Source organism: Sander lucioperca, chromosome 2, assembly GCF_008315115.2.
Source record: "Sander lucioperca isolate FBNREF2018 chromosome 2, SLUC_FBN_1.2, whole genome shotgun sequence".
Taxonomy (NCBI): domain Eukaryota; kingdom Metazoa; phylum Chordata; class Actinopteri; order Perciformes; family Percidae; genus Sander; species Sander lucioperca.
In genome coordinates this window covers 7,302,119-7,329,538 of record NC_050174.1, presented here as the reverse complement: position 1 = coordinate 7,329,538, position 27,420 = coordinate 7,302,119, and the positions used below count along the sequence as shown (strand labels likewise).

At 40.8% G+C, this 27,420-nt stretch overlaps 5 protein-coding genes across 6 annotated transcripts; 2 read left to right on the top strand and 3 right to left on the bottom strand.

The window, feature by feature from the left end:
• Nucleotides 1–100: 100 nt before the first annotated feature.
• LOC116054405 (UDP-glucuronosyltransferase 3A1-like) lies at nt 101–6,649 on the top strand. Its single transcript, XM_031305945.2, has 10 exons — nt 101–795; nt 1,074–1,175; nt 1,294–1,414; nt 1,746–1,909; nt 2,158–2,322; nt 3,237–3,445; nt 3,674–3,819; nt 3,991–4,076; nt 4,655–4,874; nt 4,988–6,649. The coding sequence occupies exons 1-10, from the start codon at nt 711–713 to the stop codon at nt 5,253–5,255; spliced, it is 1,566 nt and encodes a 521-aa protein (XP_031161805.1). The 5' UTR covers nt 101–710; the 3' UTR covers nt 5,256–6,649.
• A 3,602-nt stretch (nt 6,650–10,251) lies between these two features.
• Nucleotides 10,252–14,107, top strand: LOC116054093 (pyridoxal (pyridoxine, vitamin B6) phosphatase). Its single transcript, XM_031305427.2, has 2 exons — nt 10,252–11,021; nt 12,970–14,107. Exons 1-2 carry the CDS (start codon nt 10,430–10,432, stop codon nt 13,314–13,316), a joined length of 939 nt encoding a protein of 312 aa, XP_031161287.1. The 5' UTR covers nt 10,252–10,429; the 3' UTR covers nt 13,317–14,107.
• Nucleotides 14,108–14,279: 172 nt separating this feature from the next.
• On the bottom strand, nt 14,280–17,836 carry mrps36 (mitochondrial ribosomal protein S36). Of its 2 annotated transcripts, none has more exons than XM_031305429.2 (6): nt 17,750–17,836; nt 17,468–17,609; nt 17,106–17,206; nt 15,699–15,762; nt 15,292–15,482; nt 14,280–14,789 (listed from the first exon to the last, which is right to left on the bottom strand). In XM_031305429.2, exons 3-6 carry the CDS (start codon nt 17,157–17,159, stop codon nt 14,772–14,774), a joined length of 327 nt encoding a protein of 108 aa, XP_031161289.1. In that variant the 5' UTR covers nt 17,160–17,206; nt 17,468–17,609; nt 17,750–17,836; the 3' UTR covers nt 14,280–14,771. The 2 variants fall into 2 exon arrangements, with proteins under 2 accessions (XP_031161289.1, XP_031161288.1); XM_031305428.2 differs by having other exon boundaries at nt 17,486–17,609.
• Nucleotides 17,837–19,286: 1,450 nt separating this feature from the next.
• Nucleotides 19,287–23,715, bottom strand: LOC116054168 (betaine--homocysteine S-methyltransferase 1-like). Its single transcript, XM_035991458.1, has 8 exons — nt 23,431–23,715; nt 21,924–22,056; nt 21,647–21,759; nt 21,210–21,401; nt 20,951–21,098; nt 20,308–20,490; nt 19,874–20,102; nt 19,287–19,753 (listed from the first exon to the last, which is right to left on the bottom strand). The coding sequence occupies exons 1-8, from the start codon at nt 23,446–23,448 to the stop codon at nt 19,576–19,578; spliced, it is 1,194 nt and encodes a 397-aa protein (XP_035847351.1). The 5' UTR covers nt 23,449–23,715; the 3' UTR covers nt 19,287–19,575.
• Nucleotides 23,716–23,939: 224 nt separating this feature from the next.
• On the bottom strand, nt 23,940–27,420 carry LOC116054167 (betaine--homocysteine S-methyltransferase 1-like). Its single transcript, XM_031305534.2, has 8 exons — nt 27,171–27,420; nt 26,433–26,565; nt 26,209–26,321; nt 25,304–25,495; nt 25,053–25,200; nt 24,759–24,941; nt 24,427–24,655; nt 23,940–24,317 (listed from the first exon to the last, which is right to left on the bottom strand). The coding sequence occupies exons 1-8, from the start codon at nt 27,186–27,188 to the stop codon at nt 24,128–24,130; spliced, it is 1,206 nt and encodes a 401-aa protein (XP_031161394.1). The 5' UTR covers nt 27,189–27,420; the 3' UTR covers nt 23,940–24,127.

Below are 27,420 nucleotides of genomic sequence, written 5' to 3'. Positions count from 1 at the left end.
TAACTCCTGTTAATATTTCCATTTGCCTCCATTCGAGGGCTTGGGGAACTCACCCCCCACCCTCTGACCCACCTCCCTTTCTCTATTTCCCTCCCTTTAATTATCACTGCAGGTCCAGTGTCTGACTTTGAGAGAAAACAGATCTGCTCACGTGTCCTATAGACAGAATCATACTTGCAGACTTGCATCCAAAACCTCTTGAATAATAAGGAATAAATCGGACCTTTTACATTTGTTGCAAGACAAAGAATACTGGAGACATCCCAGGTAAACTAAATAAGGATTTGGGATTTCCCCAATTAACTTGACACTGCAGACTATAAAATAATCTTGACTCATGGCTCAAACAGACAAGATATCAACAAAGAAGACTTTCAGGACATAACGTGGTGTACTGAAAAGGTGATTTTATCAAGAATGTGAATTTGCTCAGTTTTTTGTTGGTAATCCTGCATTTTGATTTCTTGTGGAAAATGTGAAAAAATTGTCTGAATCACAACTTTGTCTGGATCACTGTTTAAGGACATGTTTCCCCCCTGCTACTTACTGGATCTAACTTTGTTGCTGTATTACAATTAAAAGGACAAATCTTCTCATAAATAATTCAGTTCACGCAGAAAGGTTTTCATTACAGTTTTTTTTTTTAATTGGAAGACTATTTTAAGAGGACTTTGGCTGCAGGTCTGTCTGTGGTACTCTAATAAATCAACATGGGGATTGCATTTTTTTGCATTTTTTCTCTTCTGGCTCTTCCAGTACTTCAGTCTGCCAAGATCCTGACTGTCTGTCTAATTGGTAAGTAGTGGAGCAGTGATTGTTAAAGTGCCCTTATAGTAATAGAGATATTGATTGTAAAACTTTGTTCAAAAATACGAGAAGAATAAGCACCTCCTTGCCAGACTGGTGAATCCAGAAAGTACAGTCAAAGGTACAGGTTGTAAAGGAGAATTGCTTCAGTATGTTTCTAAAATGCAATTAATGTAGTATGTTGCAAACAGCGAGCCATTATGTTCAGATAGCATGGTGATAGCACAGTTTTTTTATTGTGTCTCTTCTTCTTTCCTCTCCTCAAGGAGGAAGCCACTACTTGTTATTAGATGAAATTTCTCATAACTTACACCAGCATGGCCATGAGGTCCGCATGCTCTTACAACTGGGCAACCCTGTTATTACAGGTAAACTGTAATACAGTACAAGCATATATATACAGAATACACACAAACACTCATCCTTTCTTCGATTGAGTCACTCTAATTTTCATTTAAATGCAAATTTCTGTTGAACTCCTCACAGGTTTTTCCTATGGAGGCCGTGCAGACAGTTACCAGATGAGCACCTGGTCCTTAGGAGAGAAATACATCCAAGAATACAATGGCTGGTTCCTAGAGCAACAAACCCAGTTTTTACTAGGAAGGTATCATCACAGATTTGTAGGGGACTTGGTAACATTGATTGAATTATGTTGGGTGAAACAGACAAGCTCTTATAAGCTACTTAATCTTGTTTCGATCTTGAGTCTGGTTTTACATCCGCATTTTGAGGCTCTAGAATTTCTCTTCAAAGGATGTCCAATTTGTCTCTTAATTTAGACTTCTGAACCTTCTTGGATTAAAGTGAATAGTTGAATATATTTGTATTTAACAGCATTGTACTATATATCAGATTTAAATGACTTCTCACTCCCCTTGCCACTCTGTATCTCTCTTCATTCACTGTCATTTTTCCTTCCTTTCTCTTTCTGTCAGGGATAACTTTAATGCCTTTCTAAACTTCACGTGGCACCTGTCCTATCAGTGTGACAAGCTGTTAGGGGACAAAAAGATGATAACATTCCTCCAGAGGGAACACTACGACATCACCATCCTTGATGCTTTTAACCCATGTTCCTTCATCCTTGCGCACAAACTTGGTACATCGGTTGTTCATATCACTTTGGTTTATGTCATAATAACTATCATCCTTTAAATCTTTACAATACTACAGTTATATACTACTACTCATCAATACCTTTCCACTTGTATTATTTGCAGATGTTTTTAAATGTGTAATTCAAACTAATTGTGAGCCAAATGTATATAGTGTCTTATTTTTAAATCTATTAACAGCCATGAATACATTTACAGCAGTTCCATGCACTTTTCTCTTGATTTACTCCAGGGGTCCACTACATAGCTTTCTATCCTGGCCCTCTGAACGGTCCTCTGTCCATCGCTCTCCCCAGTCCAGTCTCCTACATCCCAGTCTTCAGCTCACAGCTGTCGGACCACATGAACCTCTGGGGTCGTGCAAAGAACCTCTTTTATTCTTTCTTGGCTCCTGTAGGTAAGAATGGTGTTGCATAGGAGATCACATATTGTCATGGGTATTGTCTGGCTTGCTTGATAACACACATCTTCAGTGTACACTGTTATAGCCCTCTAGACATTAGGGCTGCACGATATTAGGAAAATATCTTGTTGCGATTATTTTTGACTGATATTGCGATTGCGATATGATTCACGATATTGGAGTGAATGAGCATTTTTGTATCATTATTCTCATTTTCATTGAAAAATATAAAAGAAAAAGAAAAAAAATGATTGAAGTGTGATTTTTTTTGCAAGTATCTGTACCAAAAAAACATTTTTTCTTTAGTCCGTAGGATACGATTTGTAGGCCGGGATGTCTCTGCAGCACCACAATACTTTATTTTAGAATGGTTTGACAAATATTGTGCCCCCCTGCGATTTGGATATTGCACCAGTTCATATTGCAATTTCGATAACATTGCGATTGATTGTGCAGCCCTAGACATATAGATATTCTAAATAAGCACATTTTTTGATATCATGAATTTAGGTTTTTACATCTAATCTCATTCTCCTCTCATTTATAATATACTGACTTTATATTTGTACTTTTAAATCAACACTAACATCATCTTAATACAGTAATCCATATTTTTTTATCTTTCATCATTTCATCACAGATTAAATTCCTCCGTACATTTTTGGCTAATAATCCATTTAAACTGATTGTACAAGCGGTGAGAATGTTCACATTTGTTCTCATCCCATTGAAATATGTCCACTTTGATCAATGCTAACATTGTTTGCATCTGCAACAGCCAACTATCTACGTTGGCTAATACCCACTGGCGAGAAATGAGTTATAATAATTCAATCTGAATGGCTTTCAACAAATGTTAAGCATACAATGCTGGTGCTTTTGGATTGTGTCTCCTTTCTTATATCAAGGCCAGGAGCGTGTATGGTCGACATTTAGGCAAGTAGCTGAACGCCACCTCGAGTCAGGCTCACCTCCTGGTGGTCTGGATGAGTTACATCAAGGAGCTGAACTCTGGGCCTTCAACACTGACTTTTCACTGGAGTTCCCCCAGCCCCTTATGCCCTACACTGTGCTGGTGGGAGGTCTGCTGAATAAACCTGCAAAACCTGTGGAGCAGGTCTCTTCTCTTGATACACATATCCAAATACGTCAGTAAGACTCAGGTTTTTAAATTAACTAGTTTTCTTCCCATGTCTTTACCTTTCTACTCCCACTTCCCTCTGGACTTCCCTACTCTCTCCTATGCACAACCATCTCTCTCTCATCCTGCCTTACTCAACACTGCACATTTCTCCATTTGCATATTTCCTTTATTGCCCATACCCCAACCCTTTTGATCCCTCAGGATCTTGAGTTGTGGATCTCTAATTTTGGAGAGGCAGGTTTCATTGTCGTGACTCTGGGATCAATGGTCTCTTCAGTCTCTGTGGACCCTCTGCTTGTAGAGCTGGTGGCTGGCTTCTCCAGGATCCCTCAGGGCGTGCTCTGGAGGTAAAAGCACGACACAATTCATACAGGCATTAAAAAAATAGCACTTTTAACATTCTGTGTCACAGATCAAAAATTTTTATAAATGGGGGGTGGGAAAGCACACATAATTTATTTTCTCTCACTGTCATGAAAAGATAAAATCAACCCCCAAAACAAAGTGTTTGCTTGCAGGTATGACCACAAGCGATGGCCATCAAACCTGGACAGACCTCCCAATCTCAGGCTAGTGGACTGGCTGCCTCTTAATGACCTGCTGGGTAGGAACAGTCTACCTCTCTAACCCTTAGTTACAGACATAATGGCATGTTACAGGACTGTCTGAAAGAAGACTAAAACAATGAATGTCATAATTCCTGTCAGACACTTGACCAGGACTGCAGCAGGCAGAGACTGGGTCACTGCAGCACTGCAGCTCCATTCTTTCATTTTAACTTTTAATTATTTTTTTCTTCATATTGAAGAAATACTACAAGACTCAAGTGCTTGCTTTAAACGTTCAGTAAATCTGTTTTATCTCATTAAAAGTATAGACAGAGGAATATCCAAATACAGCATGAATGATCATGAATGTACAATCTGCTCATTGCCCTGTGGTTTAATTTTGTTAATGCTTTGTTTGACAACATCATGGCACATGAAAATGACGTGTTCATGTGTGTACATCCACACCCATCCCTAAATTGTTGACAGCGGTTTGGTCCGCATTGTTTAAACCCTAACCTATAAGCTAGACTGTTTTCATCTGTAGGTTTTATCAGTCTGAAGTACACCCAAACAATCTTACTTTTTTTACTCAGTAATGACGTTTTTTTTATCTATTTTCTGTTTACCCCAGGACACAAAAAAGCATGTCTCTTTATCACCCATGGTGGACAAAACAGCCTGTTCCAGGCATTGTACCATGCGGTTCCTGTGCTGGGAATCCCCCTGTTTGGAGACCAGTTTGATAATGTGGTGAGGGCTGAAACAAAGGGACTTGGCCTCACCATCAACCCCACACAAATCACCAGGGAACTGCTCAGCTCCACCATTCAAACACTTATACAGGACGTCAGGTATGTGGATGGATGGCTGAGCAACATTTGTGATGCCAGTAGAGTACAGAAATGTCTGTAACTACTTCTCCCTTCTGTTTCCTCAATTTTCCCAATTATTTCTTCTTTTCTAGGTTTAAGTCTTCAGCTTTGTCTCTTAGCAGGATCCACAAATCCCATCCTGTCCCTCCAGGCCTTCGACTCATTCAGTGGGTGGAGCACATCCTGCACAGTGAAGGTGGAAGTCATTTAAGGCCTGCTTCTCTGACACAACCATGGTACCAGAGATACCTGTTGGACTTGGTGCTTCTCCTCTTTCTGGGGCTTCTTGGACCTGTAGTTCTCTGCTGGACTTTCTGTAGGAACAAGAATAGCAGGGACAAACACAAAAAAATACAATAGCAGTACTAAGCGTTTCCTCAGGGGTACTTCAGATGTATACCTCAGTTCTGTGTTGCTTGTTTATCTTGGACTTGAATGCTGTACCCATATGAGAAAATATAATGATGTACCCTAAAATAATGCAGTTATTCAATACATAAACCACTCTTGTTGTAACTGATTATTACAATTCTTCTCTAAATACATAAAATTAATGAGAGGAGGAGACCTTTGCTTTTACACAAGCGATAAATTCAAACTTCCTTTTCTGCTGTAGCCCCACCAGGCCCAGAAAGATATCCCTTCAGGACAAAAATATAACTAAGAAAAGGGTGTTTTTTCCAGAACATTCAGTTTGATTATCAAAAGGAAAGCTGCAAAGTACTGCAAAGTGGTTTCAATATTAGTGTACAAAGAAATGCATTTAAAAACTTTTTTATGCTGTTGCATAATTTTGTTTTCATTTTGAGTACTTTTTGTATACTGAAAAGAGTTTAATTTTCATTATTACCACTTTCCCTTCAGTTGAATAGCCAAAATGCTAAGTGTCCTGCCCTCTACCCTCCAAGCGCCATCATGTCTACAGACCCTCATTTGTACTGCAGCGCCACATTGTCCAACACTCTGTGCTGCTTTGACCTGGCTGTGTTGCAAGCAAAGGGTGGTGACAGTACGCATGCAAACACACACATACACTATAACTAAGCAATGCTTTTGTGCTTTTGTATTGCATGTTTCCAAATGGCAGCAAGCCATGTTAGGGTAGATGGATGAATGTTGACAATGGTTTTGTGTGTTTGTTTAGTTCAGGTACAAAGTAGACAAAGTATGTTGATAGTCATTGAATATATCTGAATCATTAAAAAAAATATGCTCTGCTAGCAACGTTTGTATGTGCCTCTGTGCATGTGTGTGTTTGGGGCAGCGTTATGGTCTACTGGCTCTTCAATTATTAACCACCTGCAAGTCTCAACTCTGACCCATACACCCTCCTCTGCTGGTTTCCACTGAGTCTCCTTCCCCTTTCTAAACAAGAGACAAAAGCGAACAGCAATGTTCACGGTCAGCGCTCAAGCCACTGTTGAGAGCAGGCCTTGGAGGACCCCCCCTCTCTGTTCTGTCCTCCCTCCCACTCCTCACATCTGTGTGTGGGGTTAGCAGGGAGGAAAATATAGATTAGCAAGGAAATAATGACCAATTAGGACGGCTTGTACTCTGTCCATTCAGCTGTCCATTCTTTCATTCCTTTCCTGCATTTCATTTGTCTGTTTGGCTGGCAGTTGCAGGTGCCACTGAGTCTTCCTCGGTCTCGCACGCAATCCAAAACAGACACTGCAAAGCAGCCAAAGCATGACAGGACCGGTGGAGGAAAAAAAGAAAGAGGCAAAAAAGAGAAACTTTAATGAAGCAGAAAATGGACACAACAGTGCAAAATAGAACAGAGAAGCAGGAGAAACAGAAGCTAGAAGAAATAGTTAAAGAGTACCACTGTATAAAACAGACAACATATAATGGTCCAAAGAGTAATAAACTGTCTCTTTTGGCAATTATAATACTAAAACTGCAACTACAATACATTTTGTTATTCATTTTTGGTTTAAGATGGAATTGCAATCATCTACTTAATTGTATTAACAACCATGAAACTTAGTTCAAAACAGGTTTACTACAGGTATCCTGCAGTGACAAGCAATATCAAATCAACAAAAATAAAATGACATAATAATAATTGCATCACACATTTGAAACATTAGTTTAATGTGCTCTTTTGAGGTCACATGGGCTCTGATGTAAATTTTGTATAAGCGTGGTAAAAAGGATGTTTGAATATACTTGTAGCTGGCATTAAAAGTGGATATGCTTGGGGCGATCTCTAGCTAACCCAGTAAAGTGTGCGCCCCCTTTGCTGCATGTCGTCCCCCCCCCCTCTCTTACCTTTTCTGTCCAAGAAGCCCAAAAAAATCTTTAAAATAAAAAAGTGGATATGCGGTTGCACACTTGTCAAATGGCTTAATAGTACCATGCTCCTGTCTTGACGAGTTGTGTCTTAGTAGCAAAGAATGGCAGCATAAATGAAGGAACTGGTTGTTTTTAGAGCAAAGCTTTGTGGCTGAATAAGTACTGTAATTATTGAGGGTCAGAAAATTGTCCTGAGTATAATGGTACAGTGAACCTTTTGGAATGTCATTGTTTTCTGAATAAATTTGTCATAAAATGTGATCTGATCTTCATCCAAGTCAAGGGTATTGACAAACGTGTCTAAAATAATAACAAACAAATTCTGACCTTTCATGTCTTTATTGAACACACTCATTCAACATGGCAGTGGAAAAAGTAAGTGAACCCTTAGAATTAATAACTGGTTGACCCACCCCCTTGGCAGCAATAACCTCAACTAGGCGCTTCCTGTAGCTGTGGATCAGACCTGCACAACGTTGAGGAGGAATCTTAGCCCATTCTTCCTGGCAGAACTGCTTTAGCTCTGTCATATTCTTTGGACGTCTCTTGTGTATGGCCCTCTTCAAGTCAATCCATAGCATCTCTATTGGGTTGAGGTCTGGGCTCTGACTTGGCCACTCCAAAAGGCAGATTTTATTTTTCTAAAGCCATTCTGTTGTGGACGTGCTCCGATGTTTTGGGTCGTTGTCCTGTTGCATCACCCACCTTCTACACAGTTTCAGCTGACGTACAGACATTCTCACATTATCCTGAAGAATTGTCTGATATACTTGAAAATTCATCTTCCCCTCAATGATTCCAAGCTGGCCAGGCCCTGATGCAGCAAAGCAGGCCCAAATCATGATGTTTCCTCCACCATACTTTACAGTTGTGATGATGTTTTCATGATGATATGCCGTGCCGTTTCTACGCCAGATGTAGTGCTGTGTGGTATTTCCAGATAGTTCAATCTTAGTTTCATCAGTCCACAAAATATTTTGCCAATACCGCTGTGGAATGTCAATGTGCTCTTTTGCAAGCTTTAGGTGTGCAGCAATGTTCTTTTTAGTAAGCAGTGGCTTCCTTCGTGGTGTCCTGCCGTAGATACCCTGCTTGTTCAATGTTTTACGTATTGTAGACTAATGAACAGAGATGTTAGCCAGTTCCAATGATGCCTTCAAATCTTTGGCTGTTATTCGGGATTGTATCTAGACCTCATTAGTCTTCGTTGTGCTCTTGGTGTCAGTTTGACTTGGTGCCCACTTCTTGGTAGAGTAACAACAGTCCCAAATTGTCTCCATTTGTAGATTGTTTGCCTAACTGTAGACTGGTGAATTTCTAAAGTCTTTGAAATAACTTTGTAACCCTTGCCAGCCTTATGTAAATCAACAATTCTTGATCATAGATCCTCTGAAAGCTCTTTTTGGCAAGGCATGGCTCACATAAGCGTGTTCTTCTTGTGCAAAGCAAACTCGAAAAGTTTGAGGGGTTTTTATCAGTCAAAGTAGCTGTAGTCCACATCTCCAAACGCATTATCTTAACGAGACTCCAGGTGGGCTTAAACCTGACTCCATTTAGCTGTTTTGAGGTCATTAACTCAAGGGTTCACATACTTTTTCCACAAGCACAATAAGTTTTTTTTGGTTGTTCTCAATAAAGACATGAAAGATCAAAAGAATGTTGTGTTATTATTTTAGACACATTATGTTTGTCAATACCCTTGACTTAGATGAAGATCAGATCACATTTTATGACAAATTTATTCAGAAAACCATGAAATTCCAAAAGGTTCACATACTTTTTCTTGCCACTGTAAGTTCAAAGAGGAAATGAGAAATACATTTTTATAGGCTTTAATGTAAACCTTTGCTATTGGCTCAGTGACTTCCAGTGAGTTAGTAACAGGCCAAATGGGAAGACAGTAAGGGGACTGTAGAAAGGGTATGACTGCATGGATGTACTGTATGTGTTGGAGTTGCTGGGACTTTAACCAGTGTGTTCTAAAGTTCAAATCTGTGTTTGTGGATTAGAGCCCCATCTAGTGACCTGAGAAAACGATGTAATTGAGAGTGACATTTGTGATTAAAAATGTTTGATGTCATGGACAAGAATTAAGTCCAATTCTAAAAATACTCATAAGTAGAAAATAAACAACCAAGGAAATGTATTCAAATACTGTTATCAAAGTTACAACAGCTTTCAGGATCTATTTTGTTACTATGTATTACTGTAAACATTTTGTGAAACCTTACACTACTGCTTCACTAGATTCACTTTTTCTGATTTCTGTATTTGGCTACTTTGCAGATTAAAATTTTACAAAAACACACACACACACACACACACACACACACACACACACACACACACACACACAGTTGCAAGCTGATTAAGTCCTCCTGGTCTAATACAACAGTCCTGCAATAAATTCTACCATCATGAAGGTTATAATGTTTTAAATCAACTGGATGTAGTTTGTTTATGGTGGAGTTGTGTTGCATTATAACAAGATGTGTTTATAATATATAATCATTGTTTATAGATCGGGTGGCCAAAATATTAGAAACACCTCTAAGAAACTGAAAAAACCTGAACATTACAACCTTCATGAAGGTAGGATTTATTGAAGGGGTGCAATTAGACTGCAATTTGTTTTAGCTATGTGCAGTAATAATAAACAGGCAACTGAGAGTATGATGAAGTAAAAAAAAAAAAATAGAAACACTCTGAGAGGGGCCATTGTGCATAATGACTACTTTTACATTTGACTTTTTTGTATTTTGAATAGGCCTACAGAACTTTTACCTGTAGAGTAGTTTTAGTGTGGGAGGCCTATTGCTACTTTTATTTAAGTATAAAGGGTGTGAGTAAATCTTCCACCACTCTTTATTTTTTAGTTATTAAGAGGTGATGTACGTTAAAAGCATAAAATAAAAAGTCATATTTAAGAGTCCATCCCAAGATGGCGCAATGTAATTTTTAGAGGATGTTGCTCATAAAAGTCGTGTGACACACACAAACCTGATTCGTTAAAGAGCTGTCGTTTGATTGGTCAGTGTTGACAATGTGGGCGTGGTTAGACGTCAATTGTTTATGTAGCTCGCTGTCTCTCTGCGCTGGACTCCGCAATGTGATTTCCTGATATTGATTTGTTTTCATATCATTTTACCAGCTGGCTTTACCACATTATGCACCAGCCGTTGACATGAGGAACCACTAGCAGGTGAAACACGGAAGAAACCGAGGGAAAAGCCGGAATGGCAGGCGCCTTCAAAGGCTGCCAGAAAATTCGAGGTCCGCAGATTAGAAATCTGCTTGACGCGAAGGACTTCATTCTCCTCGACTGCGACGGGGTCATATGGCACGGAGAGAAGGCGATAACGGGAGCGGCGAAGGTGGTGAATTCGCTGATACGGCACGGCAAAAACGTAGTGTTCGTCACCAACAACTGCACCAGGCCCCGGGAGAATTATGTGCACAAGTTCTGCCGGCTGGGCTTCACCGACGTGATACTAGAGCAGATCTTCAGCTCGTCGTACTGCTCGGCTCTCTACCTGAGAGACGTCGTCAAGATCCGCGGCCAGGTGTTTGTCATGGGCTGCGACGGACTGCGCAGAGAGCTGGATGAGGCGGGCATCCCCTGCGTAGAAGAGGCAGACGACCCGGACGCCACCATCTACGACTGCGCTCTGGCTCCGGACGTCAAGGCAGTGCTGGTGGGACATGATGATAAAATGACTTTTCTTAAACTGGCCAAAGCCTCGTGCTACCTGAGGGACCCGGACTGTCTGTTCCTGGCCACCGACAACGACCCGTGGCATCCTCTGTCTAGTGGAAGGATACTGCCAGGTATGGTGGTGATGAGGCTCACTTTTTGGAAGCTTAGGCTATTTGTATTAGTGCCTGCCAACCATGTATGGATTACTGAAAGGGCTAATTGGGCACAGGCCCAAAAGGTCAGCTAGAGCTAGAGCCTCAGTTTGTAGTGACTATTATAAGCATTTCACATAGATTTTTTTTTTTTTAATAATGTTTCTTGTTTTCTTAATACAGCTGTACATTGCATACTTAAGCAACAGTAAAGCTACAGTATATGATGAGTTAGTAAAGCACTTTTAATGCGATACAACTCCAGTTTCACAAAAATGTAACCTAACAGTAGTTTTATTTAATATTTATCAGCTGTAGTGTTTTGTAAGATATCTGTGGAGAGGAGTGTGCTGTGACATAAAGGTTAGACAGCATATTTTCATCTCCAGAATGAACAAAATAGTTTCAACTAACAGTTAATGCATTTCTGCTGAGTTACACACTTGTTTTGTTTAAAATACAAATAGACATGGTGTTTACTGTGATGATGGCTGAATAGGGAGGTCCCCATTGACTATCATTCTTCTTACTCTGTGCATTGTTTATGTACCCCATCACCCCACCATTAACAGTGCACACTACAGACTACACATAGCAGCTTCATTACAGTATATTACCCAGTATTATCCAGTAAACCCAGGCTTAAATACCAACTGGCCTCAGGTTTGTGTCAGTTTGATTAAACACAAATGTATTTAGGAATGAATATACATCATGTAAGAGCAACATGAACTGAGATACTAAAGGTATTAAAACAATTTTGCAGGGCCTCCATATCAGGTGAAAATGGGGCAGCCTAACTTTTCAAGGCTCATCATTTAATTGCAATCACCCTGGTTCAAATCCAGCCAGGGGCATTTTGCTGCATGTCATCCCTCCTCGATCTCTCCCCTCATTTCCTGACACCTCCCTGCTGTTGCTATATAGACAAACATGCTCCCAAAAGTATTGAAAAGATTAGGCTCTACATAGGCCATATACTGTATGTGATTGGTAGTAGACTAGCACATGCAAAACCATGGTCACAGTACTAAAACAGTTAATCATCATTGCAGAATAAATCTCCCTCCATCAATCTTTTGTTTTGGTGTTTGTAACAAAGTGTGTGGGTTGATGTGGCCTTCAGGCACACGGACATAGCAGTCACTGTAGATAAGTGATGCATAGGGCTGGGCGATAATTCAATATGATGATTTATCGTCTTTCAGTGTAATCGTATCTTGATGAAATGATATATCGAGATATCGTTATATACAATTACGTTGTCTAAATTGATAAAAACAAGAACAAACTCCATTTTCTCAGCAAATCTGTTGTGAAACATTTTGAGGGAATATGATTTAAAGAATTGCAGATTTGTTTTAACATCCCACTATTTTTGTGCATGAATGTAAACAGTATATAGCTGGGAATTGTTTTTTATTTTTTCTGTATAAATTTCCTGAAACTGTTTACATTATTTATCGAAAATCTCACTGTAAAAAATATTTTGTGAAAGCATCAATTGTCAACCCTACGATATAATCGCAATATCGATATCGATGTATTTGGTCAAGAATATCGTGATATCTGATTTTCTCCATATCGCCCAGCCCCAGTGATGCATAATACACAATATCTCAATTGCACCCAAACATATTTGAAGGAGACGGGTTACTGGGTGGTTGGAGGAAGGGATGTGTCCTAAGATTCACTTTAATTTTTCAATTTTATTTTTTTGGACATTATTTTATTTTGATAGGACAGCAGAAGACATGAAAGGGGAGAGAGGGGGAATGACAGCAAACGGCCGCAGGTCAGAGTCAAACCTGGACCCGCTGCGGCGAGGAGTAGACCTCTATACATGGGCGCCCGCTCTACCAACTGAGCTATCCGGGCACCCAGATTCACTTCAATTTAACCTTTTGTCTCATCTATACCCTGGCAGGTTCTGGGTCCCTCATTGCAGCCCTGGAGGTGTCCTCAGGTCGCAAGGCTACTGTGATCGGTAAGCCTAGCCGCTTCATGTTTGAGTGCATCTCCAGTCAGTTCAGTGGGGTGGACCCCGCCCAGTGCCTGATGATTGGGGACCGCCTAGAGACAGACATGCTGTTCGGATCCAACTGCGGCCTCGACACCATGCTCACTCTCACCGGTGTGTCTCAGATCGAGAAGGCCCAGGAGTACAGGAATAGTGAGCTGACCACCAACCACAGCTTGGTGCCCGATTACGTGGTGGACACCATTGCTGATTTCTTACCTGCTTTTGAGGAACTGGGCGAACCGAGCAACTGACGAGTCCTTTCGCCTCCAGTACAGAGCATAGATTGCTTCTACTGCAAGTGCAATGCTTAGTCTGGCATTTGCAAAAAAAAATACCTATCAATAATTATCAAAAACTAGAAATGTTCCTCAGTAACAAGGCGCTGTTGATGTTGACCAAGACATGCATAGGACAGAATATAAAATAATCAGAGTAATTCAGTGCATACCTCATTGTGTCTTTTAGTGTTGTGCCCATTTGTGACTTGACAGTTCCTTGTTGCTGTAAATGTTTATATTAATATATGAATATACTGCACTCTCTTCTTCAAAAAGTTAATCGGTCGTGTTTGATATTAGGTTTTGAACATCCAGAGGTATTTTTGTAAAGCCATGAATTGTTCTGTAATGGCATTAATGTGTTTAGGAGCTGGTTAGTGTTGTTGTTTTTTTGCCAGAACGCAGACATGCACTTGCAGAATTGTTTCCTCATATGTAATTGCCTGGGTGTGACTTCTCCTTGATAAATTCATGGCAAGAGGAGATAATTTAAAAACTGTGAGCTTTTCTCATCTCTGATGAAGACTAAGATGACAATCTGCCAGTCAGACAGGTGAAGTGTATTTTCACCTTTCTGTCACGTCTGTACTACTTGTGCCAATATTCATCGGAGTACTTAACAGCTTACTAAATCTCATAGTTAGAAAACCAGTTACACATTAATGGTGGCCGGTTATACTGCTCTGTTGTGAAATTTAAATGTTGTCAATGATTACCATATAGAGCATGCCAACAACGGTAACCACAATAAATACCTAAAATAATCTGTTGAAGACAATCTGTTACAAAGTCCTTATCTTCTGCTTGTTTTGTGTCTCCGTATCTACATCAAGCATGATAAGAACACCACAATCAAAATATAATATTCTTTTAATCGTTTAAATCCAGCAGTAGTTCACATGAAGTCAACACCACTTCACTCAGTACTATTGCAACTTGATATCCAGCATCACTTCAGCCTGGTTTAGTTCCAACAAATAGATCAGTTAGTGTATTGCAGTGAAAGGCATGAAAAGCAAAGGAACCTTACCATCATTTTCTTCTATGAAACAGAGCCTCATGCTTTGCATTGCAAGTGAAGCTCAAAAAATAGGACTAAATTTAAAAATCAGATTATGTTGGGTTAAGCTGGTATAATGTTGAAACCAAGGTTTAACAAAAACAAGAAACCTGTAAGGAATAGTAAATAAGGAAACCCTAGACACTATTGTTATAGCTTTGCTGAAGATATCCCTTTAGTATGAACTTAAAATACAATTACATCTAAAAAATAAACATATGTACATTTTAACAGGCTTTATGCAATACTTTATTCTACATCATGTCTCATGTGGCAATAGGTTCTCTTGTGCTGAGGAACAGAGTTAAAGACACATACTGATCTCCAACAGATAAGGTCTTTGGTTGCAGTGGTTGAGTTGCTTCATGTCACTCTGGTCCACCACGCTGTGAAGAAGAAATAAAAAAAGAATAAGAATCTGTAAGAAAAAACAACTTATATTTACCCATAAGGAACATGGCATGAAAGCTCCTCATACATGACACTGCACATGCACTCTCTAAATAGTCTAACGTTACTTACGTTTACATTTCAGTTTCTGCAACTAGTTGTAAAATGTTCATTAGATGATGTAAATCGATTAGAATTCCTTTATGTCAGTGCAAACCAAATCTTTTGGAGATCACTGGAACATCAACTACCTATATATACAGTACCAATGCAGACAGACGTTAAAATCTATTGGTTTTAAAAGGCATACTATGTAACTTTTCCCTCTTCGGTCCCCCTACAGGTTGTCTCATTGGAACTACAGCTCACGCAGCTGTAGTTCCAATGGTTTATCTTAAATCAAGGACAAAGATTATGTTCTCGCTGATACCAAAGTTAAAAGGCCAAATTGTCAGTGAAGTGTTCTGGATATAGTTTAAGATGTAGGTGATCCCTCACCTGGATGTAGTCCATTTCATCCACCGCCATCGGTCTCCTGCGGTACCTTGCAGGTAGTAGCTGAATAGAGGCCAGGGTGTCTGGCGTGCCAGAAATGGGGGTCAAAGGTACATGAGGTCTTGATAAAGGAGGCGGCGCTGGAGCGTTGTGTGGTGAGGCGTTAACTGCTAACGTTTTCAATGCCTCTTGGACTAGAAAACAAACGGGGGGAAAAAAATCATTACAGATAAAAGGCAACTCAAGAAGCACTCAGGGGATATCAGACATCATACATTGGTAAAAGGTAAAAGCAAGTTGTAGGTGTAGGTTCAAATTTGAGTTGTTCCATCAAGAGTCGATTTTAGGGTGGGTTCCTTCATTTATGTTATGTCAACTATCTGACCATCATTCACTTTCTTCATACTCACCATTGGGCCTTGCGACATCTTGTCTTTTGGGGAACTTGATCAGAGGAGCGTGAGGCCGAACAGCCTGCAAACACACGCGCATTAAATCAAACAGCTGTGTGAATTAAAGGTCCACTCAACCCTAAACAAAAAGATATAGTCCCATTTCCCTCATGAGGTATCTCAGCAGTCAGCATGCAGATAGTTTTGGCTTTATATGCTGAATTTTTTAGGTATTCGCCCAGGGAGACTGATAAACCATATACAGTGGAGGTAAACAGATGTTTGTGGTGCTAAAAAGTGGGGGGAAATGACAAGTCAAAAGCAACTTGTCTTCACAGAATGAGCTTGTTTTTCATGATAGTTTATCCACCTCTGTGTGGAAAGATTTGTTTTAACCTTTCACAGCAAGTGCAAAGAGCTAGATTACCTGGGTAACTGGGACCTTGTTTCTTGAAAAACATAGCTGTTGACCTTTTCAAATTATTATTATTATTATTTTTTTTAAAGCTTGTGCACCAGATCATTTTAGTGGCAGACACCTCAACACATGGGCAGACAATTACTAGTTTTTTTTGTGATTAAAGTGTAACTCTTCAATGATGACCATAACCTCTGACTGTGACAGGAGACTGATACAAAATGTACGTATGATGACAGTAACATTGATCCATACTATGGCTGAAACAGCAATCATGACAGAAAACTATTTCGATAATCGATGAATGGTTTAAGTGTTTAGGTGTCCTGGTCCTAGCTTCTCAAATGAAAGAATTTGCTATTGTTTCCATTTGATCTTGCATAATAACAGAATTCAGTTTACATTGTCATTGTAAATGTAATATATTTGGGTTTTACACTGAACAAAAGTAAGCAAATTTAAAGACAGCAACTTTGTCTGATACAATTTGGACAGGCATTCTTTTAAATCTAAAGTTAACTAGTTAAAAAAGGCTGTCAGATCTCTGTCATTGAGTGAGAGAGAAGAGAACAAGAGGACTAATACTGAGTGACTGAATAAGTTAACTGTCAACAACAACTTTCTGTCCTAACAGCTATTTATTTAGCTAAACTTCATCGATCTAGCTAACATTACATCCTGAACAGATCGGACTCCAGCAAACAGCTGTGACAAACTGCGCAAACGGCACTGTCAAATAATTAAAAATGAATAACCGTTAATGTTAATTTAGTCTGGAAGCCTTTTCTGCTTCTGTCTCAACATGATAACATGTCTGTGTTTTGCGGTTAAACAAGGACATCAACAAGGGTAACGTTACGACGGCATTTGTCACCCAAAAAACGCCTCACTTAAATAGGCCATCAACTGTTCAGAACAACAGAAAAATGAGATGTTTACTTGACATCGCGAATCTCACCTCAACACCCTGATGTCTACAGTATTTACAACCTCAGGAGCAACATTACCTGGATAACTCGGGCGGCGGGTGCTGCCATTTTGGAGCTGACTTTGCTTCCCATGACGACCTCACAGGATCACTTCCGGTATAAAGATCTCCTTGTAGCTGCTGAAACACACCACAAGATGTCGCTGCTGTCATTATAAACAGTGAAGTCTATACCATAACACACACAGCGGTCCAGAGAATGCAGTTCACGGTAATGGTGCAGAAAGATAAGATGCCTCTCACAGTCTACAACACGGCATCAGTAGGGGACTGATCTTTAGACGATACAGCAAGAATATTAAACTTCATAACGCGTGTAATTAAGACTAGAAGGTTCATAATAAAGCTACATTTGTGGTATTTTCATTAGCAATATCTTACCAATAGTTCTGTCTTTACCTTTCTGGGGATAATGGAAACAACAGACGGGAGATGTGTTGACCCAGTGATCGTCCTGCGAGGTCAGATCCTCAGGCCATACTGCAGCCCTATCATTCCGGGTACGTAACGTCAAGTTAGCCTCCTGTCATAAAAGGACATACAAAAATAGAACAATAAAAGACCTTAATCCGCATAAAGCACAACCAGTCGAGGTCAAGCGAGACTCAAGGCTTGTATTTCTCATAAAGCTATTAAAAGGCAATTCTATAATCTGTGAGATACCTTAAAATGTCAATACAAGACTACTGTGCTAGGGCAAAGACAAATATCATAATTTCACTCCGCCTTAGAAAAAAAAAGGGATAACCAGGTCAAGTGCTCCTGGCTTGTCCAATCAATGACGAGGAAAGCAACAGAGATCTTCTACACGAGGAGATGTGTCACCAGCAGAAAACTCACAGTGCGCTTTAGACATAATTAAGTTAGAGCACGACTCTTTCATACGGCATTCCAAAAAAAAAAAACATACAGGCATAGGAGATACACATCAAATTATCTCACTATATGATTACAGTATCAATACAAGCTAGTCTAATTAAGTATAACTTAAATTGCCCTTCCATAATGTTCAGGATCAGGATACAGGCTATAAGAGACAGATTTTAGTATTATTATTTTAACCAATAATGGTCAAAATCAAAGCAGCAGAAGTTGCATCTCATTAGTTTTTGTCTCTATTAAGCCGCCTACACATGATCACAGAGGCAAAGCGCAGCACAGGTAGCGTCAGTTTCAAACGGTGCGCCACACCAAGGTTAGCACTTCCTCTGAGTTGTTCGCCACCGCTCTCCCCATAGGAAGACAATGGCACAGCCAGCACAGAGCGGTTTTATGGGTTAAAATCCTGTATCCTACAATTTACATGATGTAACCTAATAGCATCTTTGGGCCCACATTTGGTAAATGTGAATGTCTTGTAAACTCCATCCCCTATATGTAACGCAGACTTGCTTTTAAAAGGCCAAGCCCAACATGAGATAGCCTAACCCTGATGACATCACCAGGATCATGAAATACTTGTTTTTAACTATTTTCTGAATATACTTTGTGAAGAGTAAAATCAGTGGAATGCCCCTTTAACACAAAAGGTAAAATCTTTGAACAGAAAATACTGTACAGAAGGTCTTGTGGAATCTAAAATTCAGAAAACACTTGGAATAAAGGATAGCTTTAAAATTAAAATAAAAGAACACAGTCACAAGTTTTACCACTACTGCTAACTGGTGGAACATCTTTCCTATAAGGCTCTTTGTACAATAAGTGTGGGCAGGCATGTGGACCATGATATCACAACACCGCCGTCTACTGGATCCATCAATAGTTGCATGATTCTTTAAAGCCTTGTAATGTTTGGTGTCTGTTTACTCGTGTAATTCCACATTCATAAACAATAAAGCCTATCTCCAACCCTTAAACCACAGTGTGAGATTAGGGGTTTTCCAAACCTTTATGGCATGTTCATTATATGACATTATATTGTGCAGACTGCAGAGAGACACTTGAGTGTTAATATGTTAATATGTGTATGTTGTTAAATGTTGCCTCACTTACATTGGCCTAATCATTAAACGATACTTTTCATTGCATTGAAGCTTTGCTCTGTTTCAAGACTTTTAAGTCTATATTATATTTGTCCCTGCATTATAGTTCTATCCAATGGTAAATCTGTTTGCGTGCATGGTGTCATGGTTATCACATATCTACATGGAACTGATGGACATCCACCCACCCATCCACACAAGAAACTACAACCCAACAGTAAAGTGACCAAGTCACATTTTATTAGATCATTTTTTATTAAACAATCTGGTCCAGCGTCCTGGAAAACAAAAAGATCTCGATCTTAACATGGGCTGACTCCTGCCTTGAGACACTACTGTGGCCACACATAAACTACAGTTTTACAGTCAATATATTGCACAGGACAGTGACAGTCTCAAGTGAACATTCGGCACCTGGCATCATATGTGTTAGGTGCAGCACTGTTTAAAGATAGTGCACACCACTATGCAGCGTCAGTTGACTCTGTCTGAAGGAGACAGACTGACTTAGTGGCTCTTTGACCTGTCAAACAGCTGTTTGAGTTGGTCCTGAGAGGTGGCCTCTTTCTGCTGCATAAGATCAGTGTGGCCCTTGGTAACACCCCAGCCATCAGGGGCAGACATGGAGGGACACTGGGGACGACCAGAGGCTGGCTTCAGGTTCTCCCAGTAGTCACGACGGGCTCTAGAAGAGACAAAAAGTAATAGTAATTAGTACTCACTGGTGCTGAAGAGCCAATAGTTCACATTTATCTTAGGTGTATATTTATAGTTTTTCAGTGACAGATCAAAAGTTGCCTCTGACCTGGCTCTGACCCAGGGCTTGGTGTGCATCTCCAGACCAGCACCCCAGTTGCCATGTTTCTCTGACGCGGCTGGGAGGAAGCCTCTCTCGGGGCCCAGCTCCTCTGCCACTGCCCTGATGTGATAAGGCTCAAATCCACAGCAGCCACCAATAAAGCGAATGCCAGCATTGAAGGCCTCTCTGGCATACTTGTGCATGTCCCAGCGGGACAGGATCCTGGGCTCCAGACCTGACAGAAGATGTATACACATTTGATTGCAGGGTGGTTGCTTATGATGAAATTGCCTATTTATGTGTCGAATGCTTGACCTTGCTGCAATGTGATGCTGTACACCAACAGCACGGTGAGAAAGCAATTATTTTTAAGGTGTAATTTTATAAATGATTACATTAATAAAATGGTCAAATTTAAATGCAGCATAGTATATTATTACCGAAGGGGAATTCTGGCAGATCGATGAATCCCTGACAATTGCAGTCGGGGGTGTGGTATGCCAGGGGCTGCACCATGTAGTGAGCCTTCAGCCCGGCCTTCTCCACTCCCTCCTTCATCATCTTGACAGTTTTCACGCAGGTCATGGGGTCAAAGTGGCAGTTGACTCCAACAATCTGGGCACCTACATAAGGACATGCATTGGTGTGAGCTGACTGTTACAGATAAGCAAAGAAAGAACACAGGTTCAAGAGACAGCACCAACTGTGGTTTGCAGTTGTGGTTGCAAGGTTTAGGTTGAATCTATAAGACATTTCGAATTTGGCTGAGTCCTCTAGTGGTCAACATTTTGGTGCTTGTGACTCGACGAAGCAACTACCAGAAACAGTTTGGCACGTCAGCTGGTCCCAGTTAATAATTCATAATACCAGTAGACTACGAACAGATGTGTCTTATCTCATGTCTACCGGTTAGAAATTGTGTCCTTGTCATCTTAGGAAACATTGCCTAGGGAGTCACACAGAGAAGACAACATGAGCTCATATCAACAAGTTTAAATTGAACTCTCACATTGTATGCTTCTCTAACATTTACTTTCAGTATCCAATAATAAGTTATCATGAGTATATTATAGAAGACTGCACCTGCTTTTACAAGCCTGACAGCACACTCTCCAGGTGAGACACCGTGCATGTCTCCGTCTGGTCCAATGCACATACTAGCAGCCACAGGCTTCCCTGTCTCCTTCAGCACCTCCACAGCCCATACGGCCTCTTCAACATGCTCAAAGTACTGCAGGACAAAGACATCATCACTTTCATACTTAAGGACATCCACAAAAAAATGCATAAAATATTAAAAATAAATTTGGTTAAGTGGTTAAAAAATCTAATTAATCTCTACCTCAGCAATCAGGAAGTCCACGTTTTTCTTGATGAAAACATCCAGCTGTTTCTTCAAGATGCCCTTCACCTCTGTCTCACTCTTGCAGCTCAGGTAGGATGGAGTCTGACACACTCCTCCGGCAACCATTGCGTCGCCCTCGTTGGCAACCTCACGGGCCAAATCGCAGGCGGCCTCGTTGATCTGAGCTCCCTGCAGAACGAAGCCAAATTATGGTGAAACAAAGGTGAGAATCAAAATGACAACCCTGATACACATAAACAAAATATCACTAGAGTTTCTATGAAGAGTGGAAATTGAGATTACCAGTTTCTAGACGCTGCTAATGAGCATTGCTTCTACATTTTTTACTTTAATACTTAACATTGTTGCTGGTTTGAGTCATTTTAGTTTCTGTTTGAAGGTATGAAAGAGGTGTGATGTCCCATTTAACTTACAGTGAAGGTGACTTTGTTGCCTCTGTTCTCCAGTTTGTCATCACTGGCGTAGAAGGTGAAGGTCTGCATAACATTGGCCCCGGCCCTCAGGAACTCCCTGTGCAGCTGTCGCACTGAAATCATCATTCAAACAGATTTGCATGATAAGGCATACAAGAAAATAAATTTAAACTGTGACACATAAAACAGAAGGAAGGGTAACACCTGCAGATGATAATGAAGAAGCCATTTTAAGTTGAAATGGAGTACTAAAGTTGGTAAAATAGCGTGTCCTCACCTGCTTCAGGGTGCTCTGCGGCGGCTTCAGGGGTCCAGGGACCGGCCTTCACGTAGCCTCTTTTCTCCAGGGCAAACACAAAGCCTCCATCGCCAATCACAACCTCCCCAGCGTCAAGACGCTCCAAGATTCCCTGTGAGAATGGTTCAGTGTAAGCTTAGAATAACTGAGATGAAATAAGTCAGGCAGGCTGGAGATGAGCCACTGAGGCCAAAGGGTCTGCAGGTTTACATTTAAAGTGACAACAATTGACGCCAGTATCCTACGCTTTTCTAGTAAAGGCCCTGTACAGCATTATGGCCCGACTCTGGCCAGACTGACTCTGTTTACCTTAATAAATGCCAATTAGGCCAGAGGAATGTAGGCACTAGAAATAAATACAAATTTATATCTATGCGTATACATTGTGGTTTCCCAAATCCAGGGCTACATTCCCTCTTCTCCCAGTGACCCTGAGTCATCAAGATAGCAGCACATGTCAGAGAACAGCTGCACTTCTCCTACTGACTGATAGACCTGAACCTTTGATTCCAACATGCTTGGCTGTCAAAGTAAAAAATATCAGGCTATCAATTTGAAAATACTAAATATAAATAATATTTATTTATTACATTTTAGACTGTGTCGGCAAAATGTATTTCCATCCAAATTCATACATAGAGCGTAAACTGTTGAGTAAATAGCAATCACTGTACTAAATTTGAATTCACTGCCCTAGCACTGGATATTTATAATTGGTTGTTTTTTTTGTTTGAATCTAAGAAAAGCTCCACCTGGTATGCACTCATGTCATGGACCCTCACCAGATCCTCCTCGGGTTAGACCACACTGAGTCAGAATGAGAACAGAGTCTGTCCCTGTAGTTTATGAAAAATCCACAAATAAAACTATAACAATTTCTTGATCATCTAAAATAATAATAAAACAGTAATAAAAAGTAATTCCTCTGTTGTTAACTAATTTTAAGAATAAATACTTTATAACAATTATTATAGTCACCATCTATATCGTAGTGAGTTGAAAAACAGGTCAGTTTTGTTTCTTCCAATGTCAAGAGTAACAATGAGCGGTCCAGAGGAGTTTTCTCATGTCACTTTTTAGAGTGGCTTTACTGGTCTTATGTCTCCATGAACAGTTCAGAGCTTCAGTAGTCAGAGACATAACACCTAATATGCCAGTTGTGCAGAAGATGCATTAGAAAGACTATATCCCTCTGCCCAGAATACACACCACACAAAAACACAACCATAAATATGCAGTACAGTATGTCCCGCAGTCTCCCCACTTCAACCATTTACCTCCAGTGCATTGGGATGGATCTCAGACACAAATATCTTAAAACCTGCCAAATCTTCACTTTGGAGCTCAAGAGTCTTTACAATTAGACATCATACATTATAATTATTGGCATTCCCCCAAACTACCAGTTTTAATTCCCTGCATCATGGATATTTTGCAGGACAGTCCTGATAGCATACTTCGCAGTTTGACATAAGTTCACACATACCTTCTTTCCTGGTGCCATGGTCCTGCAGCTGTTTGGATCCCTGACTGCTTAGACTTTGAGAGGCTGAAGCTACATTAGAGTTGAGCAGAAGGCCACTATAAATCTCTCTGAAGCAGGGGAGGGGTCTAGGTAAGAGTTGCTCTGATTGGTAGCTGCCAAGTTACAAAACTGAAATGTTTACTCGTTTCCCTGCCCTCTTTAACTGAATGATAGTATTGTGTGTGTACCGGTTAAGTATGGTTGTTGGTGTGTTTGTCTGTCCTACTGTAAGTTTGTGGGTTCCTGTTTTTTGGACCCTGAATAGACAAACTCACAAAGTCCAACTTGCTAGTGGGCAGCCACTTTTAACAAATCAGTAAGGATTGAGTCACTTCTACATCAGTGCATATGTAAAATGTGTGACATATTTATAGTTACAGACACTGTTTTATACACTCTTTGAATGGTTTGTGTTTGTTGTAGCAGTCCAATAGCACTCATTCAACATTGACAACACGTAGCAGCAAAACTAAGTTACAAACTCAGGTTTATTGTTTGGGGTTTACATAGTAATACTCCACAAGTGGAGCATTGCTGTTACAAGTACTTTTTTTTAATCTCCAAACTGAACTTGGAAAGACTTCATTCCTTGCCCCTTGTTCCTCTCTTGTTGTCCGACTGAAGGGATCGGTGCCTTGGTGTTCTTGCTCTATCTTGCTCACGCAGAGGACTTGGCCATCTTCTGCATCTCCAGCACGTGCTTCATTTCCTGGGTGCTGGTGGCCTCTTTGTGCTGCAGCAGGTCAGCGTGGCCCTTGGTCACACCCCAGGCCTCTGGTGTGGACATGGACGGGCAAGTTGGACGGCCGGATGCGGGAGAGAGATTCTCCCAGTAGTCACGACGGGCCCTAGAGGGGGTAAAGCCACAGGTTAAAACAGAGAAGAAAAAATGCACCAAATAATATTACTCATTAAATTGTGAGCGTTTCAGTATATTGAATATTTTGGATGGTTTACCTGGCTCTGACCCAGGGTTTTGTGTGCATCTCCAGACCAGCACCCCACATCCCATGTTTCTCAGAGGCAGGGGGCATTATCCCTCTCTCAGGGCCCAGCTCCTCTGCTATCGCCCTGATGTGATAAGGCTCAAACCCACAGCAGCCACCAATGAAGCGGATGCCAGCCTTGTAGGCCACTTTGGCATACGTGTGTATGTCCCAGCGGGTCAGGATCCTGGGCTCCAGGGCTGAGGAAGGAAAGAGTAGACAATTGTGAAAAGCTACCAACTACACAGCTGTCACTTGGTGATGTTTTTTGTTTTCTTTTAATGTCCAAGCAGAACATATTACCGAAGGGAAATTCTGGCAGATCGATGAATCCCTGACAGTTGCAGTCAGGGGTGTGGTATGCCAGGGGCTGTACCATGTAGTGAGCCTTCAGCCTGGCCTTCTCCACTCCCTCCTTCATCATCTTAACAGTCTTCACGCAGGTCATTGGGTCAAAGTGGCAGTTGACTCCAACAATCTGGGCACCTGGAGAACAGCGGGAAATGGTCATTGTCATATAAGAGAACACAGCTAACTTTCAATTAAAGAAACCAAAGGATAAAGCGTGAGATCATGTGGGGTAAATTAAATACGTACCGGCCTTCACCAGCCTGACAGCACACTCTCCAGGTGAGACACCGTGCATATCTCCCTCCGGCCCGATGCACAAAGAAACAGCTACAGGCTTTCCGCTGGTCTTCAGCACCTGCACTGCCCACTCCGCCTCCTCAACATGCTCAAAGTACTGCAATGACAGAAACAACACAGTCACCACTTTGCTCCACTAATCATATTTCAGATTAAAGTAGCATTGATATGACATGACTTAAAATAAGACATGAATCTACCTCAGCAATCAGGAAATCTACATTCTTCTTCATAAACACTTCCAGCTGTTTCTTGAAGATGGCCTTCACTTCTATTTCACTCTTGCAGCTCAGGTAGGATGGAGTCTGACACACTCCACCAGCTACCATTGCGTCTCCTTCGCTGGCTACTTCCCTTGCCAGGTCACAGGCGGCCTCATTGATTTGTGCCCCCTGAAAGAATGAGGCAGGTCATGTGTTTGTTGATGTCCATGCTTTGTACAATAGGCTACACATCATGTTTATTGATAAATATACAATTAGGGTAAAGTGGAATTTGCAAGATCTGCACAGTCTCGCCAGAGCCGGTCTACGGAGAGCCATTTCACTCCCTATTTAGCCCCATTGTACCGAATTTGGTTGCAGTTCCACCAGAGTTCCACTGGGGGTGATCGCAGGCGAGTGCAAAATGAATGGGACTCTATGGAGCTAGATGGCTAAATTTGTCTCTTTCGCCTGATTGTCGTTGAGAAATCTCAGATTTGATTGTAGTTTTTATAAGTTCAACATGGATTATAGGTCGAAAGTTGAATGAACGACTACTTATGTCCTTTCGATTTCTTACAGGTTGAGTCGTTGTTGCCCATAACACGCTAGCATTCTGCTAATGAATATATTAGTGTATGTACAATATATGTGTGTATGACGTCATTGACATTTTAAAAGGCTTTTTAGAACAAAAAAGCCACTTTAAAAAATCTAACACCCAGCAGTGTGTATTTTCTTAGCCTCCCCTTTCGAACGCAACATTCAAATTACTAGACAAAAAATTATATCCTGAGCAAAGTGGATTTTGAGGGGTATATTTGAGTGGAACATCTTCCCTTATTAGAAATCCTTTGTTCTCGCTAATGTTGGCTGTAAAATACAAATAGTTGGGTACTCACAGAGAGTCTCAAGTTCTGACCCCTGTTCTCCAGTTTGTCATCGCTGGCGTAGAAGGTGAATGTCTGCATGACATTAGATCCTGCCCTCAGGAACTCCCTGTGCAGCTGCCGCACTGATGGAAACATACAGATTGGTCATTTTAAAGGTACAACTTTGTTTTACTAGGTTTGTGCACCTTCCCTTCACATGGTTTTGGATACAACATGTGTGTGTGCTGTCTTACCGGCCTCAGGGTGTGTGACGGAAGCCTCGGGTGTCCATGGCCCGGCCTTCACATAGCCTCTCTTCTCCAAAGCAAACACAAAGCCTCCATCGCCAATCACAACCTCCCCGGCATTCAGACGCTCAAGGATACCCTGCAGGAGTTGAGGGAACCATGCACACACATCACTTGAGTTCCACACTGGATGGTGTACACGCTTATTAATATTTTGTACTTAATATCTCTAGAAATACAACAGGGAAGAAGGCAAAGTTGGACGGACAAAATGTATGTGATTTAAAGACAATATACAATACAGGCACAGACATGTGATGTCACACAGTTCTGCGACATTTGTTGCAATTTGCAGTTAATAAATATATGAATGTCTATGTGTGCATCAAAATGTTTTGATTTTGTATGTGTGTATGTGTGAGAAGATGCAGTTTGGGTGCCGAGGAGCAAAGATCAAAGCAGTTTTTAGACTATCCAGACTCTCCAGCTGTGACCGCTTTAGTCTAGCTATTTCACAAACCACACACACACACACAAATGCATGCCCACACATGAAACCTGCACTGACAATTTTCCTCACAACAGCACAGTCCATCAACCAACAGGACAACTCTGACCCACAGTATGTACTTACATTGCATGATGGTAAAGATTTGCATGCTGCATCAACAAAATCTCTGTTCTCTGCAGCATAAGATTGAAGTAATATACATGCAGTATCGTCGACAGACAGAGTTATTTTACCTTCTTCCCAGGTGCCATCTCTTCTTCCCAGTTTCAGTTAGAGCAATAGGCACTTGGTAACAGCAAACCCCTCTTTTGGCCTGAAGAGTGCATATTGTTGTTCCTAACCAGCTTTATACTCCTGGGTGAATATGGGAGGATTTCATTTCGGTGCCAAATTCATAATTGCCACATGTCTGTTTGGACATTGTGCTAGTCTGGCTCACAGATCAATGAAGATGGCATAGGCAGCAGTTGGTTCAGGTAAGAT